At 33.8% G+C, this 18383-nt stretch overlaps 4 protein-coding genes across 13 annotated transcripts; 1 reads left to right on the top strand and 3 right to left on the bottom strand.

The window, feature by feature from the left end:
* Positions 1-3274, bottom strand: LOC109858542. 2 transcript variants are annotated; one of them, XM_020435916.1, is made up of 6 exons: positions 2753-3274; positions 2516-2633; positions 2069-2425; positions 1703-1969; positions 1370-1605; positions 1-1205 (listed from the first exon to the last, which is right to left on the bottom strand). In XM_020435916.1, exons 1-6 carry the CDS (start codon positions 2848-2850, stop codon positions 527-529), a joined length of 1755 nt encoding a protein of 584 aa, XP_020291505.1. In that variant the 5' UTR covers positions 2851-3274; the 3' UTR covers positions 1-526. The 2 variants fall into 2 exon arrangements, with proteins under 2 accessions (XP_020291505.1, XP_020291514.1); XM_020435925.1 differs by having other exon boundaries at positions 1-1202; positions 2753-3273.
* A 389-nt stretch (positions 3275-3663) lies between these two features.
* On the top strand, positions 3664-7587 carry LOC109858739 (transmembrane 9 superfamily member 4). Its single transcript, XM_020436285.1, has 10 exons — positions 3664-3836; positions 4226-4479; positions 4726-4872; positions 4965-5129; positions 5229-5503; positions 5623-5841; positions 5930-6087; positions 6179-6438; positions 6513-6696; positions 6841-7587. The coding sequence occupies exons 1-10, from the start codon at positions 3825-3827 to the stop codon at positions 7078-7080; spliced, it is 1914 nt and encodes a 637-aa protein (XP_020291874.1). The 5' UTR covers positions 3664-3824; the 3' UTR covers positions 7081-7587.
* Positions 7588-8816: 1229 nt separating this feature from the next.
* On the bottom strand, positions 8817-12519 carry LOC109858131 (metallophosphoesterase 1). Of its 4 annotated transcripts, XM_020435115.1 has the most exons (10): positions 12250-12513; positions 11922-12157; positions 11697-11839; positions 11482-11552; positions 11271-11411; positions 11009-11176; positions 10825-10910; positions 10635-10757; positions 10431-10571; positions 8817-10252 (listed from the first exon to the last, which is right to left on the bottom strand). In XM_020435115.1, the coding sequence occupies exons 2-10, from the start codon at positions 12033-12035 to the stop codon at positions 10091-10093; spliced, it is 1149 nt and encodes a 382-aa protein (XP_020290704.1). In that variant the 5' UTR covers positions 12036-12157; positions 12250-12513; the 3' UTR covers positions 8817-10090. The 4 variants fall into 4 exon arrangements, with proteins under 4 accessions (XP_020290704.1, XP_020290697.1, XP_020290712.1 ...); XM_020435108.1 differs by having other exon boundaries at positions 11922-12513; XM_020435123.1 differs by lacking the exon at positions 11922-12157 and having other exon boundaries at positions 11697-11820; positions 12250-12512.
* A 168-nt stretch (positions 12520-12687) lies between these two features.
* Positions 12688-18324, bottom strand: LOC109858110. Of its 6 annotated transcripts, XM_020435072.1 has the most exons (8): positions 18221-18304; positions 17414-17473; positions 16913-17211; positions 15922-16329; positions 14713-14778; positions 14462-14618; positions 14179-14398; positions 12688-14091 (listed from the first exon to the last, which is right to left on the bottom strand). In XM_020435072.1, the coding sequence occupies exons 3-8, from the start codon at positions 17042-17044 to the stop codon at positions 13899-13901; spliced, it is 1176 nt and encodes a 391-aa protein (XP_020290661.1). In that variant the 5' UTR covers positions 17045-17211; positions 17414-17473; positions 18221-18304; the 3' UTR covers positions 12688-13898. The 6 variants fall into 6 exon arrangements, with proteins under 6 accessions (XP_020290661.1, XP_020290672.1, XP_020290652.1 ...); XM_020435083.1 differs by lacking the exon at positions 17414-17473 and having other exon boundaries at positions 18242-18324; XM_020435063.1 differs by lacking the exon at positions 18221-18304 and having other exon boundaries at positions 17294-17731.
* Positions 18325-18383: the final 59 nt, after the last annotated feature.

Here is an 18383-nt window from a genome sequence, read left to right as displayed (position 1 = left end):
TTTTTTTTTTTTTTTGATGTCTTTTTCCACGAATTGTGGCAGTGGTAATCGTTTTACACCGCGTTAATTACTGAATTTGCGACTCGTTTTACTCACCGCAGCCATTTCACATTGAACCGTAATATCAAAAGCGAGAGAAAACATAGATTTCTTAAAAACACAGAAGCTTTTATACATAAATAAAAGTTTTATACAATTCAAAAGAAATCTCTGTCGAAAATTATAAGAGAAAAGAGGTAATGTGAAAAAAAAGAAGAGACCAGAAAAAAGAAAAAATTACTTGACTCTAATTGACTCGGACTGGTAAACACTTAAAAATTATTTAGAACGCTAGCAATTACTCACATTGTTTGCACAAGTTTATCCATTCGTTCAATGGCGCTACGGTCTAAGTCGAACCTTTAACAACTCCGATGTTATAATCGGAGAATTAAAACTAGATTTTCCAGATAATAGATATATAATTACAGAATTAATAGATAGTAAAGATAAGGATAGTTAATTAGACAGTATCATGAACACAACACTAACGTAATAACATAGCGCACAGCACTATTATATTTACTATCAGGGAGCCGCAGAGAAGCACGGACAACCAACCAGGGCTCGTAATGATAGTCGTCGTGTGACCAGGAACCACTAGCGTCGAATCTCCCCGATTCTCCGCACTCGACTCACTTTCTTGGATGTCTGTCTTGCATATCGCGCGACGCGAATAATCACACGCACCTTCACGCTGCGACTGCACGTGGAAAGGCACAGTTGATCGTGACACGACGTGGCAAGATAATCTCGTTGCATTCGACACAACAGAACAGCGATCGAGCTCGTGTACCGACGACGGTTCACGTGATGACGCAAGATTAGACGAACCGGCCGAGCCGAAACCGGAGCTTTGACTGGACGACCGCGAGAGAGTCGTCGGCGTAGTTGGCATTCCCTCCTGCCAGTAACCGCCGGCCACCCACGAAGTCTGCGTGACTGACTTCAGTTTCGGTGGCGACAGAATATACTTCCGATTATTGGACACGCTGGACTTTTTGAAGAGACTTTCGGAACTCGTTGCGCTGTACGTTCTTTTTTCGAATATCGTCGGTGCCGTTTTCGCGTTTTCTTTGTTACATCTTGTCGTTGAGAAGTCTTCGCTCAGAAAAAGTGTGCTCATACTTTCGTTCAGACAGTAATCATTCTGTGGATTGTTCCTGCTTTTAGAAACAAAATTTAGATAATTGCATCAGCACTTACTAATACTTTTTATGTATCTCAAACTTAAATAAAATCTAAAATCGATAAAAGTACATTACACGTGTGCAGTATAATAAAGATGTATAAGAATGTATAAAAATATACAACGTATAAAACTACTCACATTATTGAATATGACTGAATTTTGGAGAAAGATAACTTATTTGTCAACTCAACACTGTTGTTTGTCTCATTCCAAATGCTATCGTTTGTATTTTGATTCTTAAATTTAGACTGAGATAGAGCAATGCTCTGTGAGTGCAACTTGTGAGTGAGCTTCTTAAATTTGACTGAAACAAATCTATTTTTATACTGACTAGGTTTTATACTCAGGATGCCTATAAATGCACATACTAGTATCTGAAAGAGAATAAAAATATAAATAAATGATATTTATATATATATTTATAGTTTTACTTTACTCAGGATTAAAATATCTTTTGTTTACTTAGCTCACCATGTGATACTCATTAATATACTTTGATGGAAACCATACATTTTCAAACGTTGTTAAATTTTTAACAGATAGAAGAATACTGATACAGATCCATAAAACTATCAACAATATATCAAAATTTTTTTTCCTCAACGAGCTTGTCCAACAAGCACATAGATGAGACAATAATCCACTGATTGCTAACCATGGAAAATCAAGATTATAAATTATAATTAAATCCAAGATTATCGAAGTAACTCGAAACGTTATTTCAATTTTTCTTGCATTCTAAAAAAAATTATTGAATTTGTTACAAATTTTAAAAATATTTCAAGATATAGTAATTATATATAAATTCTGTATCTTTTTTATAAGATATATACTTACTTTAATGAGCATTTGAACTGGCTTTTTTCTAAAAAACGACATTTTATAGGCAGCAAGCCATAATGCCTGTTTATGCAGCACATCATATACTGTCAATTTGCAATTTTTACATAACGGATATCTTTCTTCTAAATACTCTTTAAATGCTTTCAGCTCGTCATTATGCAGCTTTCTGTTTCTAGGTTCAAAGTTAGATAATTCAATCAATTTTAAACTTTCTTGCTTGTTACAATGTTCACAAAGATCACTTTTTGGAATCTTGTACATGTTATTTTTTTGTTTAAGCAATCTGCAGTACACAGGGTTTGCGCCGGATGAAGTATATTGCTCTGGAATATTGCGTGCATAATCGCCATTCTGTGGAACAAATAATTTTATGTACAACATCAATATTGGAAATAAACAATTATAATTCTCTAAGCAGATGTAGGCTTTTGTGGTTTATACCTTAGAGAAACCGTTGTATTGTTCGCACCAAGGGCACAACCACCAATTCCGATTTTGTCTGGGTATCTTTGTGTTCTCATTGCAGAACCAGCAATTCACTTTTACGGGCCATCTCACTCTAGGAAACGCGATCGCAACAGTAAAATATTTTGTCGTAAAATAAAAAAAAACAGAAGAGCAAGTAATAAATTACGCACACACAAATATATAATACTGCGCACAACAAAATAAACTCACTTTAATCTGTGGAAGACTGTTGAACACGTAGCGAGAAATAAAAGAGCCGGTACAAATGCGAGCGCATAATCAGACACCGAGTTCTGATCAAACCCCATTGCATCTCGGGAGTTAATATACTTTTTAAAACGACAATGAACACACGGAGTCAGGCGGCATCGATAGAAAACACTCTTCCGACATTCGAGGAATGTTGTTGTTAACTGTATATGATAATTAGCTGAACGAATGAATGATCGATGATCGGCGAACTCGCCATACTCTAACCAAGTATCTGTTAGGCATAATCTCACGTTCGTATGTTTTGAATTTGATTGACTATCACTTGTGCAATCGTAAAATTATTTCAATACACCGCATAACTTCAAATTTTATCTTACAATATAAATATTTTTTTTTTTTTTTTTATAAAAAATAGGTTTCAACGTTGAACAACTGTCTTCACGATGTTCACGATACTTGCGGCACGTGGAACGGTGAGATCAGTCATGATCAGAGACAGAGTTGCAAGATCGAGCAGAGAGCAACGAGAGATCGAAGCGGTGGGGATACGCGCACGAGCGAGAACCGCCGTCGGGATACGATACCAGGCGGTGGGGATACCTCGCTTCGATACTCTCGATCTTGTCCGGCACGATCTGGCATCTCTGTGAGTCATGATCAGTCATGATGTAAATCTATGATAAGACCGAATCCGCAATGATTGCAAGTCACAAACACCACCGCAAAATTTACAGAATTGATCAATGCGATTGGTCAATTCTGGGGATTTTGTTTTTGTCATTACGACTCGCAATCATTATGGAATAGACTTAAAGCGAAGTAAAAACACCTCACGTGATTCGATGCGTGCGTCCAATGAATGAAAAGTACGCATGCGCGGAAAGTCCCACGAATCATTCCATCGTCACTGTACTTATCTTCTTGATACTGTTTCAGGTGAGATCGAATGGATTGAAGATTGAGATTATAGATGAATGTAGAAGACAGCATACATGTATATGTTATATATATATATATATATATATGCATATATGTATAACGCACCTTTTTTTGTCTAAAGTTAACAACAATGTGTAGAATGGTAGGTGAGATTGTTATGTCGATACATATACTCGGTTTCACAAAAAATTACGCGTTATCCGATTTATGTCGAACATGACACAATCGCTTGCACAGTGTTTTTTATTCTCTCAATTTTCTATGCACTTCTCACAATTTAATGTCAAAAAAGATACAGTATTGTAGACAACGTTGATTGTGTGAAATGCTTTTTGCAATCAATACTAATGTTTTTCCTTTATTCATGTTTATGTTGACAGTTTGCATGTTATAAACAATTACCTCTACATACGACATATCTGTGATCACTATGTTAGGATTTATAATTAAAGACTAAATAATTGATTGATAAAACTGATAATATATATTATTGACTATGTTATTGTTAATTAAGAAACTTTTTTGCTGTAGGGAAATGTACAAAAAAATGGTGTTACACTATTAGTGGTGATATCTTTATTAATTGAAACAAATGGCTTCTATGTACCTGGAGTTGCTCCAGTGGAATTCAAGAAGGGACAGAAAATTGACGTTAAAGCTGTCAAGATGACTAGTACTCATACACAACTACCATATGAATATTATTCACTTCCTTTCTGCTTACCTAAGAATGGAACTTTTATTTATAAGTCGGAAAACTTGGGAGAAGTGTTACGTGGAGATCGGTAATTTACTTGTTTTTAAATATATTTAGAAATGTTAGTCAATTCAAACCTTCTATGTGTAATAAAGGTTAAATTAAAAATATAGTTTGCTTGTATATCTAGCGTATAACTCAAATTTCTATTTCTTGATTTAATTAAATAGTTTTTAATTGCAGATAATTTTGTTTGAGGTTTTTAGGATAAATAACTTTTACTTTAATCATGTAAAATTGCAATTTGAATAAATTTTATTTCTATTTAAAACAGGATAGTGAACACTCCATATGAGGTTGTGATGGGAGAAGATATTTCTTGTAGACTTCTTTGTCATAACCCGTCCAATTTGATGACTTGGGACGAAGCAAATTCTCAGCATGTTATCCAGATGATTCAGCACGAATATTTTGTGCATCTGTAGGACATTTATTATTTATTTATGTATATGTGTGTATTTTATAAAAAAAAAAAAGATCTTTTGTTATATTTGTCTCGCATTTTCTTTCTAGATTGATAGACAATCTGCCAGCAGCTACCAGGAAAAAACACAAGGAAACGAATAACATAATTGTTTATCAGGGATATCGGCTAGGTGGATTAAGTGATCAACCGAATGATCAAGTATATATTAATAATTATCTTAAATTAAAATTGAGCTATCATAAACATGGCGAGTGAGTATTGTTTAATTTTGAACATATTTGCATGTAGTAAAATTGTAGTTAAAATAAAGCTTTTATATTAACTAATTCAATAAAAATTTATTTTTGCAGAAATGAATTTAGAGTGGTTGGATTCGAGGTAGAAGCTCGATCAATTGACACATCTCAATTGAAGTTTGATGGAAATACCTGCATTCTACCAAATGAAGCGACTCCACAGTTTGTCAATCCTAAAGGCACAAGCCTTCTTTTCCTGTATTCAGTAGAGTGGAAACAATCGGATGTAAGCTGGGCTAGCAGATGGGATGTATATCTGGGCATGAGTGACGTCGAGATCCATTGGTTCTCGATCATCAATTCTCTCATCGTGGTTTTTTTCTTGTCTGGTAGAAAAACTTTCTATATGTAAAATATTGATTTTCTCATAAAATAACGTATAATAAAAATTCAGCAGTTTTTATAATTTTTTAGAATGTATGTAATGTTGTTGATCTTTTAATCACAGGAATTCTGACAATGATTATGGTAAGGACACTCAGAAGAGACATTGCCCGTTACAACGCAGGTGAGAGTGACAGTCTAGCGGGATTGGATGAGACCATCGAGGAAACCGGCTGGAAGTTGGTTCACGGCGATGTGTTTAGACCGCCAACTAACGCACGCTTGTTTGCTGCCGTGATTGGAAGTGGCATTCAGATCTTCAACATGGCTCTGATTACGTTGTGTAAGAAAATATATTCTAATATAAGATATTCTGGATATATATAGCGAGAATTTATGTACTTTATACAACATATTTGTTGTTTCTACAGTCTTCGCAATGCTAGGAATGTTGTCGCCAGCGAGTCGAGGAGCCTTAGGCACCTGCATGATATTTTTGTATGTTTTTTCCGGTTCGATCGCTGGCTATTTTTCAGCGCGATTGTACAAAACAATGCGCGGACGGGAGTGGCGAAAAGCCGCTTTACTGGTTAGAACATTTATATGTACACCTATTAACTTACTATATTTATAAATCCTTGCAAAACACATATTGTTTGCATAATATAAATGTGTTGCAGACGGCGACATTTTACCCTGGCATAGTTTTCACAACTTGTTTCTTTTTAAACTTCTTTATATGGGGAAAACACAGTTCGGGAGCGGTTCCTTTCTCTACTATGGTAGCCTTGCTGTGCCTCTGGTTCGGTATTTCGCTGCCTCTCGTCTATATCGGTTATTTCTTTGGATATCGTAAGCAACCTTTCACGCATCCAGTTAGGACGAATCAAATTCCCAGACAAGTTCCCGATCAATTATGGTACATGAATCCGCTTTTGTGGTAAGTTTACATCTGTTTGAATACAAAAAATTAAGACAATATTACATAACATTTTAAAATCTTGTTATTCGCAGCACTTTGATGGCTGGAATTCTACCTTTTGGTGCAGTATTTATAGAGCTCTTCTTTATCCTGACCGCGCTGTGGGAGAATCAATTTTATTACCTCTTTGGATTTCTATTTCTCGTCTTCTGCATTCTTGTAATCTCCTGTTCGCAGATATCAATAGTTATGGTCTATTTTCAGCTATGCGGTGAAGTAAGTAAAAAAGAATTTTTATCTTCAAACTTGGTTATTTTTCTTCGAAGATTTAAATTTGTTCTTTATTTTTCTTTCTCTGTTTATGTGTTTTTTTTAGTACTATTTTAGTTTAATATATGTTAAAATATGATTTATTTATAGGATTACAGGTGGTGGTGGCGCAGCTTTATAGTGAGCGGTGGGTCGGCGGTTTATGTACTCGCTTATTCTATCTTCTACTTTGTCACGAAACTGGAGATTACCGAGTTAGTGCCAACTCTCATGTACTTCGGCTACACTGCGCTAATGGTCCTCACATTCTGGTTGCTGACTGGCACAATCGGTTTTTTTGCCGCGTACGCGTTTATAAGAAAAATATATGCGGCCGTCAAGATAGACTAGTCAAGATTATTATTAGTAGACTTGTGAATGTGTGCGAGCGGATGAATTTATAAATTTTCAATTTAAATATATATAAAACACGCGTGAGAGTGGAGAATATATGAGAGAAAAAGAGAGAAAAAACACAAAAGCCTAAATTTTTCGTGTTGTAGAAACAATAAGTGGAAATGCGTAGATGCATTTTCATCTTCCATGAAAATTCGCATTTTCGAAAACATTTACACAGGATTCAGTGATTTACATGTGTACATAAATATTTCACGTGTCGACACCAATTGTTTATTGTGTTGGTTTACATTATACGCGTATAGCAAAAGTTTTATCTTTCATAGAGAAAAGAATAGCAAAAAAGTAATTTGGAAAATTAATTCTTTTTTTTTTTTTTTTTTTTTTCATTTGAAAGCATTCTTTTATTTTAATTTTTTTTTTTTCTATTTTTTGCGTTATTTTTCAGATGGATATTATAGAAAGCTCTTTTTGCGTATTTAAATAAAAGTGTAAAAAATTGTCTGTTGTGTGTGTTAACATTTTTTACAACAAACAAAAAATAAAAAAAAATTTTTGTATTCGTGAATATAAACATCAATTTCAGGAAATTATAAACAATATTTTTTTTTAACTCTTAACCGCAATTTACTTTGTTAGTACTTATGCAATTTATGAAAGAACAATTTGTGGGTGAGAATAATAACAGAAAAAATATTTAAGACATATGACATCGTCATATATGCGAAAGAAATTACATAGTAGCCAGTATATGTTATCTTGCAGTATTTATTCAATTCCTTTTTTTTTTTTTTTTTTTTTTTTTTTTTTATTATCTTGAAGATACCACATGCCATTTCGCAATTGTCGTTTGGCTGATATTCTTGTTAAAGTAATTATTATACTATTCTAAATATAAGAGAAAGTAACAATACAAAGTTCTTTTTTTTTTATATGTACATATATATATATACCCAGCATTTTGGTTACAAAACCATATCCATCTGTGTCCTCAGTAGGATATGGTTTGGTAACCATGTCTGTCAACATGTGAAATGTCAAAATGCGATCAAACTGATGATAGAGTCTGCCACAAGCAAAGTGAAGCCAAAATCCAGAATAGCGTCACGTTCGGAAACAGCACTCGCGTACACACGAGCGTCATTCTATCTTTGTTTTATATATAATGAGCAATAAAGATAAAATATACACGAGTGATGTTTCCGAACGCAGCCTAGGTTTGGTCATCGTCTGTTGGCGCCAAATTGCAAACAGTCCGCACGTATACACGAACAGACCTGCTTGGTGTTTGGTGGCAATCTGTCAATGCGTTTAACAGATCGACCCGACTTTCGTCGTAAACAGATCTCTGGTACGGTTTTGCGGACTGTTTGGTCACAGTATTGCTAAAAGCAGATCTGCTTGCAATCGACTATCTATTTGTTGTCAATTTCGCTGACATATATGGAATCAATTTGGCCGCAATATTCTCATGTATTTATCAACAGAGTTGTTGCGTTTTTTCTTTCTGTGTGCTAAGTTTTGGCAGTGTTTCCGTATTGTAGCATTTCTGCAAAGAGTTTCTGTTGCCAAGGTCTGCGCCGAAATTTTCAAGAACAGAAATTGTTTGCTGGGTATATATATATATATATATACACATGTATCTACAAATAAATTTTTATTCTTTAGTTGTATAGCAACTGTTTCAGAATTTGCATTAAAGTTTTATTGAAACTTAATTTGTAATATCACTCTTTTATGACGTATAATTTACACTGTAAACTCGCATTGAAACACGCTCCTTTTCCACTCTCTCTACCTCCCTTTTTTTCTCTCTTTTCGCTTGTTCGCTTGCTTGTGTATATGTGTGTAAAACCGTTCAGTAAATGTACATTAGTAAGCTAGCGTTCGTAAAATAGGATATAGTAAAAGAAAAGGCTCGTTCTTTTTATAATTGAAAATATAACTTAATAAAAGTTGAATTGTAAATATATAAGCACTTTCTATAGGAAACATTTCTTTGTGTGTGTGTGCGCGCGCGCGCAGTGAATTATTGTTACAAAGTATTTTATATCAATGTAAATAACACGTATTGATAACATGTACAAAGTTTTAGAATACTTCGAGAATATCACATCTTTTTTCTCTCTCTTCTTATATATGTATACAAATTCTATTGTATTCTAAATTTGCTCCTACTATGAAAAGCGCGTGTATCAACATCGAGAAACTTACATATATCTCGATAAAACTCTAATATCTTGTTTGTATTATTGCCTCTTCCGCGACGCCGATTGGTTTTCTATGGTTTGGTGTTATAATTTTGACAGTTCCTAACCATTAACATGATTATATTTGTTATGATTCGCGGATGAGATAATTTCAAAAAACATGAAAATATGTACATATACCGGCTGTGTTCGGATATTCACTGCCAATACTGGAAATCTATAGCACATGTGACGCAGAGTTGCAAGATCGCGCACGCAGCAACAAAAGATCAAAGCGGTGGAGACACGTGCGCGATCTTGCACCTCTGATGTGACGTAAAGCAAATAGATTTTTAGTACTGGCAGAATATCGCAGCCACCCTAAGCTCGATGACGTGTGCGTAGCACGCGTCTGCTTTGCTTTAGTATACAAAGTATCTTAAAAATTTTTACACAGCCGAAGTGTAAGAAGTAAATAGATTGAATCAATCCGAACAGAAGTCATTTACCATTTTGCAACTTCGCAATATTTATTGAGCTAGTAATTCATGTCCGGATCATTGCCTTTCACGCACTCATTAACTTATATTCATTGATTAATAACTCTTTACGTAGAATGGCGTATAGACTAGCTCTAACCGGTCTAGGAGCCATATGCGCACCAAACCACTCAAGCCTTGATTAATAACTCAATAAATATTGCAAATTTTGCAAAATGATAGATGATTCTATTCTGTTAAGATTGATTCTATCTTCACACTTTGGCTATGTCACAATTTTTCAAACACCCTATGTATATACATATCAATTTAAATTCAAGGTATTTTCAAGCGAGAGTACGCGTGACATCTCGGCCTGAGCTTTATGATCAAGTAAATCAGAATGCATGTGATGCTGACCGTATAAATTAAAATCACAGTAGATTCCACAGGCATGTAGCATTTTGAGACGGAATAATTGTTGGGAACAAAAGTACCCTGAAACAGACATTGTGTATATATTGCAATATATCGTGAAGACACATATTGAGACATAAATGTAAGTTTAGAATGTAAAAGTATTTCAATTTAGATATTTTTATTTATTTTTTCAAACGGTAATAAATGTTCTTCAAATTGAAAGATAACATAACTATATAATAAACTCGTGTTTTACCAGCAGAAGAGACGGATTGATCTTATTGCGCCAGCTGAAAGACGAGATTGTGAATTCCAGGATATTGTCCCGATGCATTCTTCTGCATCCGTGATGAGTGTGACCGGCAACAATCAGTCGTGGATTCAAAATATCTAGAATCTGCAAAAAAATCCTTATTGTTGATTGGTCGATTCGCCTTCAACAAAAATATGAAACGCGTACTTCTTCCGATGCTTCCTTTGACAAGCATTCCCATCGTTCGCGAAATTTAATGGTCTTTATCTCGTCAGGAGCTTGATCCAATTCGTTGCAAATCTCGTCAGATTCTCGATACATCGGATAATGCTGAGAATGAACGACGCTTATTAACTTCTCTATTAGTAAAACATGTGTATGTTTGTGAAATAATTACTTGCAACAATATCGGTCGGCTGTATCTAGCAATTACGCTTGCGTTGTTACAAGTATCATCTATTTTTCTTGCACATTTTAAATCTCCTATAACGTGTTATAAATATAGATCAGATTAAAACGATTGATCAATCGCAATAATTTTGGCCTACTATACTATTATATAACATAACACGAATGATTACTAGCTATTTTGTTCACTGCAATCTCAGTCTGTCGGCATAAGAAACAGCCGTCTCCTTCTAATGCCATACTGTTAATTAGCACAAAATGATTGTTTCTTATGCTCAATCGCCGCACGCTCGGACTCTTCATACCATTAATGAAACGCTGATTACGATACGGTGTGATTGCTGAAAATATTAAAACATACATATTAAATATGCATGAACAAGACGAAACAAAGAAAGTTATTCCAAGTCCTTAGAAAAATAGTTTTAATTATACCATAATGAAAACCCATATCATGATTTCCAGCGATAACATATATACGTGCGTCTTTAGGTATATAAAACAGAGAATGGAATCTTTGTACGTAGTATTCGAATTCTCCAGAACTACACCAATGTCCTTCATCAAATACATCACCTAATGTTGGAGCAACACAGTAATGAATGCTTCAAATTATAACGATACTAATGATACCTATATTACACACCTAAAACAAAAATTACTTCTGGTCTGTGTAGTGTTATCATGGTTTGAAATGCTCGATACATTTGCCATTCTCTGAAAAAGCATGTCAAACTTTTTAAATAAACCATAATTTTATTATTTAATGTCTATTACATGCATGTTTATATATATATATATATATATATATATATATATATATATATGTCTCATTGCAATTCTTTTTAATAGAAAATGTACCTTCTCAATTTATCAAACCAGTGACCTTCTTTGGAACCTAATAGATGAGTATCTGCAATAAACATAGCTCTAACAGGTTTGTCTGCAGCTTCCATATGTACAGTTAAATCTTCCTTTCGAGAATCTAGAGCAGGCCATTCGCACTAACGCGTTTATTTGTAATTTTTACGCTCAACAAGAATAGAGAGCAATCTTTGTTATTGTATATAGTATAATAAAACTCACCTGGATGAGTACTATGTAATAAATGAGATACTCGCAAAAAATTAAAGTAAATATTACAACTGAACCAGCAGTGAGCAGTGTTTTGGGGAAAAATGTAAGACACATTCTCAACATTCTCTCGATATAATCAAGTGTATTTTGAAACAAAATGAAAATTATAAAATCCGATAGATTCTTATGAAGGCGGCCATGATTTTACAAGTTCCCTCCTCGCTTTGTAACGTGTAACATATATGCTTTAATATACATATACGTTCTGTAATTAGATTGTTCAAAAAGTACATGCGGTCTTTTAAATGAAATTTAAAGGCTTATTACATCGACTCACATAATTTAGCTTTTGTAAATGCTCATACGTGTGTTCGATATTTTTAATATCTGCGCAATGTCTCGTGTATGTAGATACATGAATAAAATGTACTAAAACTCTACACTTCACGTCACATGTGCTATAGATTTCGTGATACTGGTAGCGAATATCGGAACGCAGCTTTAAAAAAAAATATATCTAACCCATATCTATACAGATCTTAAGTAAATGTTATTGTGTTCGCAAAAATCGAACTATCGATAACAGGGCACGTTAATAACATGACAAAAAAACTAATTAAATAAGTTTCAGTAAACGCTAAGTAAAAAATATATTATAAGTAAACAAAAATAAAACCTTGTGTTTTAGAAAAAGTTAAAGAGAGAAGAGAAAATAGGGTTTACTTTTTATTCTGTTTTTTATACTAATAGTTTAATTGGTGGGAATCGTTAAATAAATCTAATTCATATTTTAATAAGATAATTTATAAACGCAAGATATTGGAATGTTTTGTCAAAAATTGAACTATCTGATAAAACAATAGAACAAGAGATACATTAACGTAATCAACAGATACATTGAGATCAAAGATAGGAATCATGAGCATAAAGCCATGTTTTGAATTCAAAAATCTCGATACTTGTTTCATTCATAAATTATCAAAACAAGGAAGGTAAGAATCATGTTTACCCGATGCATATAAATTTTCATTTAGAGAGAAAGAATTAATATAATATACCTGTATTTATATTTATATAAAAGCTATTTATAGAGGTGAGACATATATTGGAAAATTTGTAGTTCATGGAGAGCTGATTAATTCTGGTTGACAAACGGAAATTATATGATTTAAAAAAAGAGCAAAAAAATATTCTAGACTTATCAATTTCAAATAGTAGCATCAAATCACACTTGTCACCCAGTCACAGCTATCGTGGCAGAAACAGTTAATAAAATTGTTGGCATTTACACATTTTATGTGATATATAAATGTAAATAAATTCGAATTCATAAATCTCAAAATGTTTCGACTATATTTCAAGTTGTTTCCGGCTAAACATAAAACTTACATTAACAATATGTCTTAATTTCAAATAATAAAACAAAAATTCTTTGAATAACTTACAATATTATATATATCACGATAAAAACAGTTCCTAATATAACTATATGATAGCTATAATAAGTAAGTTATTGTAAACTTTGATGTGCATATGTTTCATAAAGCGATATATAAAGTTACAATCATGCGCGCGCGCACACACACACACATATATACTTGTATATACATAGTGTCGCGCAATCAGACAATATTTTAACAGTTTTACAGTCTTTTTTAACGCAGTAATGAACTTTATCAGGGTTTGTTTTATCTTGCAAAACACTATAAATATATAGTATATAAATATTAGATTGTAAGAGAACGATGTAATGGAGATGAATGTGTAACCTTTTGGAGAACAATAAATACATACATATAGTATATGAATATATACAGTACGGTCTAGCCGTGTACGAAATAGTTTTTAATATTCTTCTCGTTCATATCACGAAAGTAAAACTACTAACGATTCAGACATTCCACATTCATAGAAATTATTTTTTCTTGTCTTATCTACCTATAAATTTCCTCGTCACATATGTTGTATGTGACGACACTCATAATGCTACACCGATGTCTCGCTGTTATCTAGCGCCATTACGGTTAAAGTATTGGGTCTTGAGCCACTCAAAATTTGTTCCTCAGGCGGATGCATCCTCGGCTCAAGAATGTTTCTTTTTGTTTCCACAGTCTTCTTGATTGGCGTGCGACTAGGACTCGACTTTCTGCTATTTGGATAGGACTTCAATAAACGTGCTCTAAATAATTGCAAAATATTTTTTTCAAGATACACTGATCCATCACAAAATCTTAGAATTAAAATAGTAAACATAAATCATACATACGCATCCATCAATTTCAAATACAGCCGAGTGTATACTTGATATTCCTCATCGCCGAATTCGGTAGGATCATGTCTTGCATGTTCATACAAATCACAGAACTGGTGAATCAAACGCTGACCACTTCCATTTAGTGGAGTGGCAAGTGTAGTAAGTAGATATGCTCTTAGATTTTCTGAAGGATGTCTCTTCAGACAATTATCATACTTAGTAATTTCTGCTTCTGTAAGTGACATGTAAAGCAATGAGAACTTTAAATTTAACAAGATGCAAAAGGTAAACTCACCTAAGGTCTTGACATCATCGACCGCTTTCAGTCTGTAATAATGTGGTGGAGCTTGACCTCCTGGAGTCAAGATGTACCTAGAATCACTGATGAGTTGTGGTTCATATTGAATTCTAGGTATCACCTCTATTCTTCTTTCTATTTCCTTTTTCAGTGACTGAAAAACGCGTTTACAATAACAAGCAATGTGATTAAACGATAACGCAGTGACTGTGAGTTAACCTTAAATATGTCTCCGCCGTTGGACCCACCTTTTTCGCATCATGACCTATGGGAACGTGCGGGCCTCGACGAGATCTCAAGGCGAACCTCATGATCTGACGTTTTGCAAAAATAAACAGTAACAATATTGTTAGAACACCCGCTGCTATAAATATTACTATAGTTACACTCGACAGTTCTTCCGTCATCTTTGTACAATACGAACTTCTATTGCTGTCAACAATTGTGTCAACAGATATTAATTTTTACGAGAGACTTGTATTATCATCTTTTATCGCAACAATACAACTCGAGCTTTCAAATAAAACTCTACTCGATGTACAGAGTCATGTTTTGTGCCCACGTTATGAATGCAGATGAGCGAGAGTCGAGTGCGAGAGAGAGAGAGAGAGAGAGAGAGAAAAAAAGGGGGTGAGAATTGTCAAAAATAACAATCTATTTTTTTCTCCAACTTTGTTTAAAAAAAATTCAAAAGCTCAAATAATTTGTTAATTAAAGTAAAATACTTAGACAATTGATTTTATCTTTTTTGTACAATTAGCGATAAAATTAATGTTTTGTTGTGAAACACATAATTTTAAGATTACATATTACTTAAAATGTTTTCTATGAGCTTTTTGAAAAACGTTTCATTGACGGCAGCAACTTCCGCTATTCGATTTTTCTGTTCTTCAGATAACGTTGTGTTACTTTTTAAAAATGATAAAATGAGTTTTCCAAAATTCTTATTTTTAGAGTAACAAACCGCCTTTTCTAAGAATAGTTTTGTTACTTTATCAATCATGTTACTATCGAATCTTACTGATAGGAAATTTTGCAATATAGGTATGTGCCATAATTTTAATTCTTCAACATATGTGAGAAACTTCCTACAAAGAGAACACAAAACATTTATTATCAAATCTTCTTTTATGTTAGTTTTAAAATTAAACAAATGACTGAAGAATAATTATATAACTGAAAAAAGCGTACTCTATAAGAACTGGTTTCCTCTGTGAATCAAAAGCATTTATGATGATAGTAATCAATGTTGTGTCTTTCAACTCAGTATTGAGAATAGGAATATATATGAACCGTTGAATCTCATCAGGAAATTTTCTAATGCATTCTCTAATTGCGGATGACAACAAACGGGATGGTTCTTTGAGTTGAACTATCTGTAGTCATAATATATGGGGAATAACCAGCATGTTACGAAAAGATTGACTAATAATTGCAATCAGTTAATAAGCAAGTACCTTTGGTAGCAGCAAATGTGTGCACAACGTATTCAGATATTTCATTTCCTGCTGGACAGTCATGTCGTTCATCATGGACTGACACAGATTGTAAATGCCTTTAAGACTTAATTTTTTTGTCAGTTCATCCACCAGTAAAACAAAATCGTCACTGGACAGATTTTCTAATTGTGCGAAATTCATTCGGCCATTATTTCGCTCTAAATTCTCACAAACAGACTCTAAAATGTCACACTTTTGCATAACTGTGTCAACAGGTCTTTTAGGTTTTTCAATTATTCTTTCAACTTGTGTGAAGTAAAACTGAGTAGACGGCATTAATTGGTCGAACATCAATTGAGACTCGCTATTGTTCGACTTATCATCTTCATCGTTGTCTTCGTCTTCTGAACACATTTCTTCCTTGTTCTAAATTATAGATCGTTTTATTTATATATTTTTTCTGATAATATTATTATAAGATGTTTGTACTCCCGGTAAAAAATTTTCCATGTATAAAATTGCATGGACATATTCGGCACACACACACATATAAATTTGAATAATTAGATATAATAATTTTAATTGTATAAGTATGTGTATAAGTATATATGATTATATATCAAAAATTTTTTTAAAAAGTATAGTTAGTTTTAAAAGTATAGTAAAAATATAGTTTTATATAATTATTTTGTATCTAACATGATACTAATAGAGTTATTTTGTCATTTGATATGGAATATCTCTGAAGCCATTCTCTTAAAAAAAGAAATTCTTCGTGTGTAAAATTGTATAGACATATTCGGCATATAAATTTGCATACTTAGATATAATTATTTTAATTTATGTATAAGTATATATGAAAATTTTTTTACCGGACTTTATTTAGTGTAAAAAAGACTTGTTAATTTTATTGCATTAGATTAAATATACTTCACAAACAGGAAATGCACAAATCAAAATCAATTGTAAATAACGAGCGCAATATATCGAAAACGCATGCGGTTCTAACCTCTCCCGCTAACAGTTTCCACATCGGATTAGCCCGAATAATGTTATCTTTCAGCGCTTCTCTGATAGACTCGAGTCTCGCCACGGTTTTCTCCGATATTGCGTACTCTTGGAAAAAGACTTCGGAATCCATATTTTCCCGCAATTTCAGTTTGTTTACGTTCCTTTGCGCATGTTTCGTTCGACACTACTAGGAGCAAGTTGGAGCAAGTGTGGTATACGACAATGAATCAGTTTCGAAAGAGGATTTTCCTTTTACTCCAGCCACAGCGGTCGATTGATAACGATTAATCATAGCAGCTGAAAAAAAGTACAACACAATAAAAAAGATGTTCATTTTGCAATAAGTCTAACGTTTTCGTTTAATTAAAAAAAAAAAAACCACTATTACGACGCATGCAAATCGAAAACACATTGCTGGTGGTTTCCGCAAGTTCTTGTCATCAAAAAGTTACAGTTGCATTGTTAACATTCTACCATTGCGTGTGCAGATAAAACTTACCACAAAACACAACTTAATCGCTACATTCGCACAAAAAAACGAGCAAATCTTATGGCTAGTCTACAATAGGAGTAGGCAGTATAGAGTATAAGTAAGGTTCTTGGAGTTCTTTTATTTTTGTCTATACAAGTAATTATTTCGCGTTTTTTAACACACGTCTTTCATTGGCTAACAGTAAGGCAATAGGCAATGCGAAATGGGAATTGTCCATTTTGTTATTCTCTCTCCCGTCGTTTCTTCACCGAAAAATAGTTTACTCTCTACTCCTACAGCCTTATGCTGGGAATAGACTATGCGCGCATTCGCGATTCGTGATTCGCGATTATACAAACACACTTTTTGCGTGTATTCGCGTGACTACTACGTAGCTACGTAGCGCATCGCTACGAATCGCGAATCACGAATCGCGAATGCGCGCATAGTCTATTCCCAGCATTACTATCTTCCATTGTAGACTAGCCATAACAGATCGGTCTAAAAGCTAGTCTACAATGAAGGTAGTGAGGCTGTAGTAGAGAGTAAACTATTTTTCGGTGAAGAAACGAGGGGAATAACGAAATGGGCAATTCCCATTTTGCACTGCCTTACTGTTAGCCAATAAAAGACGCGTGTTAAAAAACGCGAAATAATTACTTGTATAGACAAAGACTGCTTTACTTTTAGGAGACACAGTCGACACAAAAGTCATTCTGTCTTCGTTAAGTATTCAGTGAGAAACAAAGACAGAATGACTCTTGTGTCGACTTATGTTGACTGTGTCTCCTAAAAGGAAAGCAGCCAAAAATGAAATAACTCCAAGAACCTTACTTCTTACTCTAGACTACCTACTCCCATTGTAGACGGCCCTTTACGATTCGTACAAAGAGGAACGTGCACTTCCCTATATTTCTCAGTCGGTCATGCGAATCATGCGATGCACACGGAGCCGATCGTATCGCGTTAAGTTAGTCCAATCCAAGTCCAAGTCAGT

This window comes from Pseudomyrmex gracilis, unplaced genomic scaffold, assembly GCF_002006095.1.
Source record: "Pseudomyrmex gracilis isolate BER0280 unplaced genomic scaffold, ASM200609v1 scaffold_6, whole genome shotgun sequence".
NCBI lineage: Eukaryota > Metazoa > Arthropoda > Insecta > Hymenoptera > Formicidae > Pseudomyrmex > Pseudomyrmex gracilis.
Note: the sequence above shows the minus strand (reverse complement) of the source record. Positions and strands in the feature narration are given on the sequence as shown.

Coding starts and splice junctions, on each gene's coding strand:
- LOC109858131 (XM_020435108.1), bottom strand. CDS start 12,035: ATGTTGAGAATGTGTCTTACATTTTTCCCCAAAACACTGCTCACTGCT. Junction 11,412..11,481: donor AGAAGTAATTTTTGTTTTAG/GTGTGTAATATA, acceptor CTCCAACATTAG/GTGATGTATTTGATGAAGGA. Junction 10,253..10,430: donor TCAATCCGTCTCTTCTGCTG/GTAAAACACGAG, acceptor TGTCTGTTTCAG/GGTACTTTTGTTCCCAACAA.
- LOC109858110 (XM_020435083.1), bottom strand. CDS start 17,044: ATGGATTCCGAAGTCTTTTTCCAAGAGTACGCAATATCGGAGAAAACC. Junction 14,399..14,461: donor CGATGATGTCAAGACCTTAG/GTGAGTTTACCT, acceptor TGTCACTTACAG/AAGCAGAAATTACTAAGTAT. Junction 14,092..14,178: donor TATTTGAAATTGATGGATGC/GTATGTATGATT, acceptor GCAATTATTTAG/AGCACGTTTATTGAAGTCCT.
- LOC109858542 (XM_020435916.1), bottom strand. CDS start 2,850: ATGGGGTTTGATCAGAACTCGGTGTCTGATTATGCGCTCGCATTTGTA. Junction 2,426..2,515: donor AATACAACGGTTTCTCTAAG/GTATAAACCACA, acceptor TTTGTTCCACAG/AATGGCGATTATGCACGCAA. Junction 1,606..1,702: donor ATATTAATGAGTATCACATG/GTGAGCTAAGTA, acceptor ATTCTCTTTCAG/ATACTAGTATGTGCATTTAT.
- LOC109858739 (XM_020436285.1), top strand. Junction 5,130..5,228: donor AGCTATCATAAACATGGCGA/GTGAGTATTGTT, acceptor TTATTTTTGCAG/AAATGAATTTAGAGTGGTTG. Junction 6,088..6,178: donor GGCGAAAAGCCGCTTTACTG/GTTAGAACATTT, acceptor AATGTGTTGCAG/ACGGCGACATTTTACCCTGG.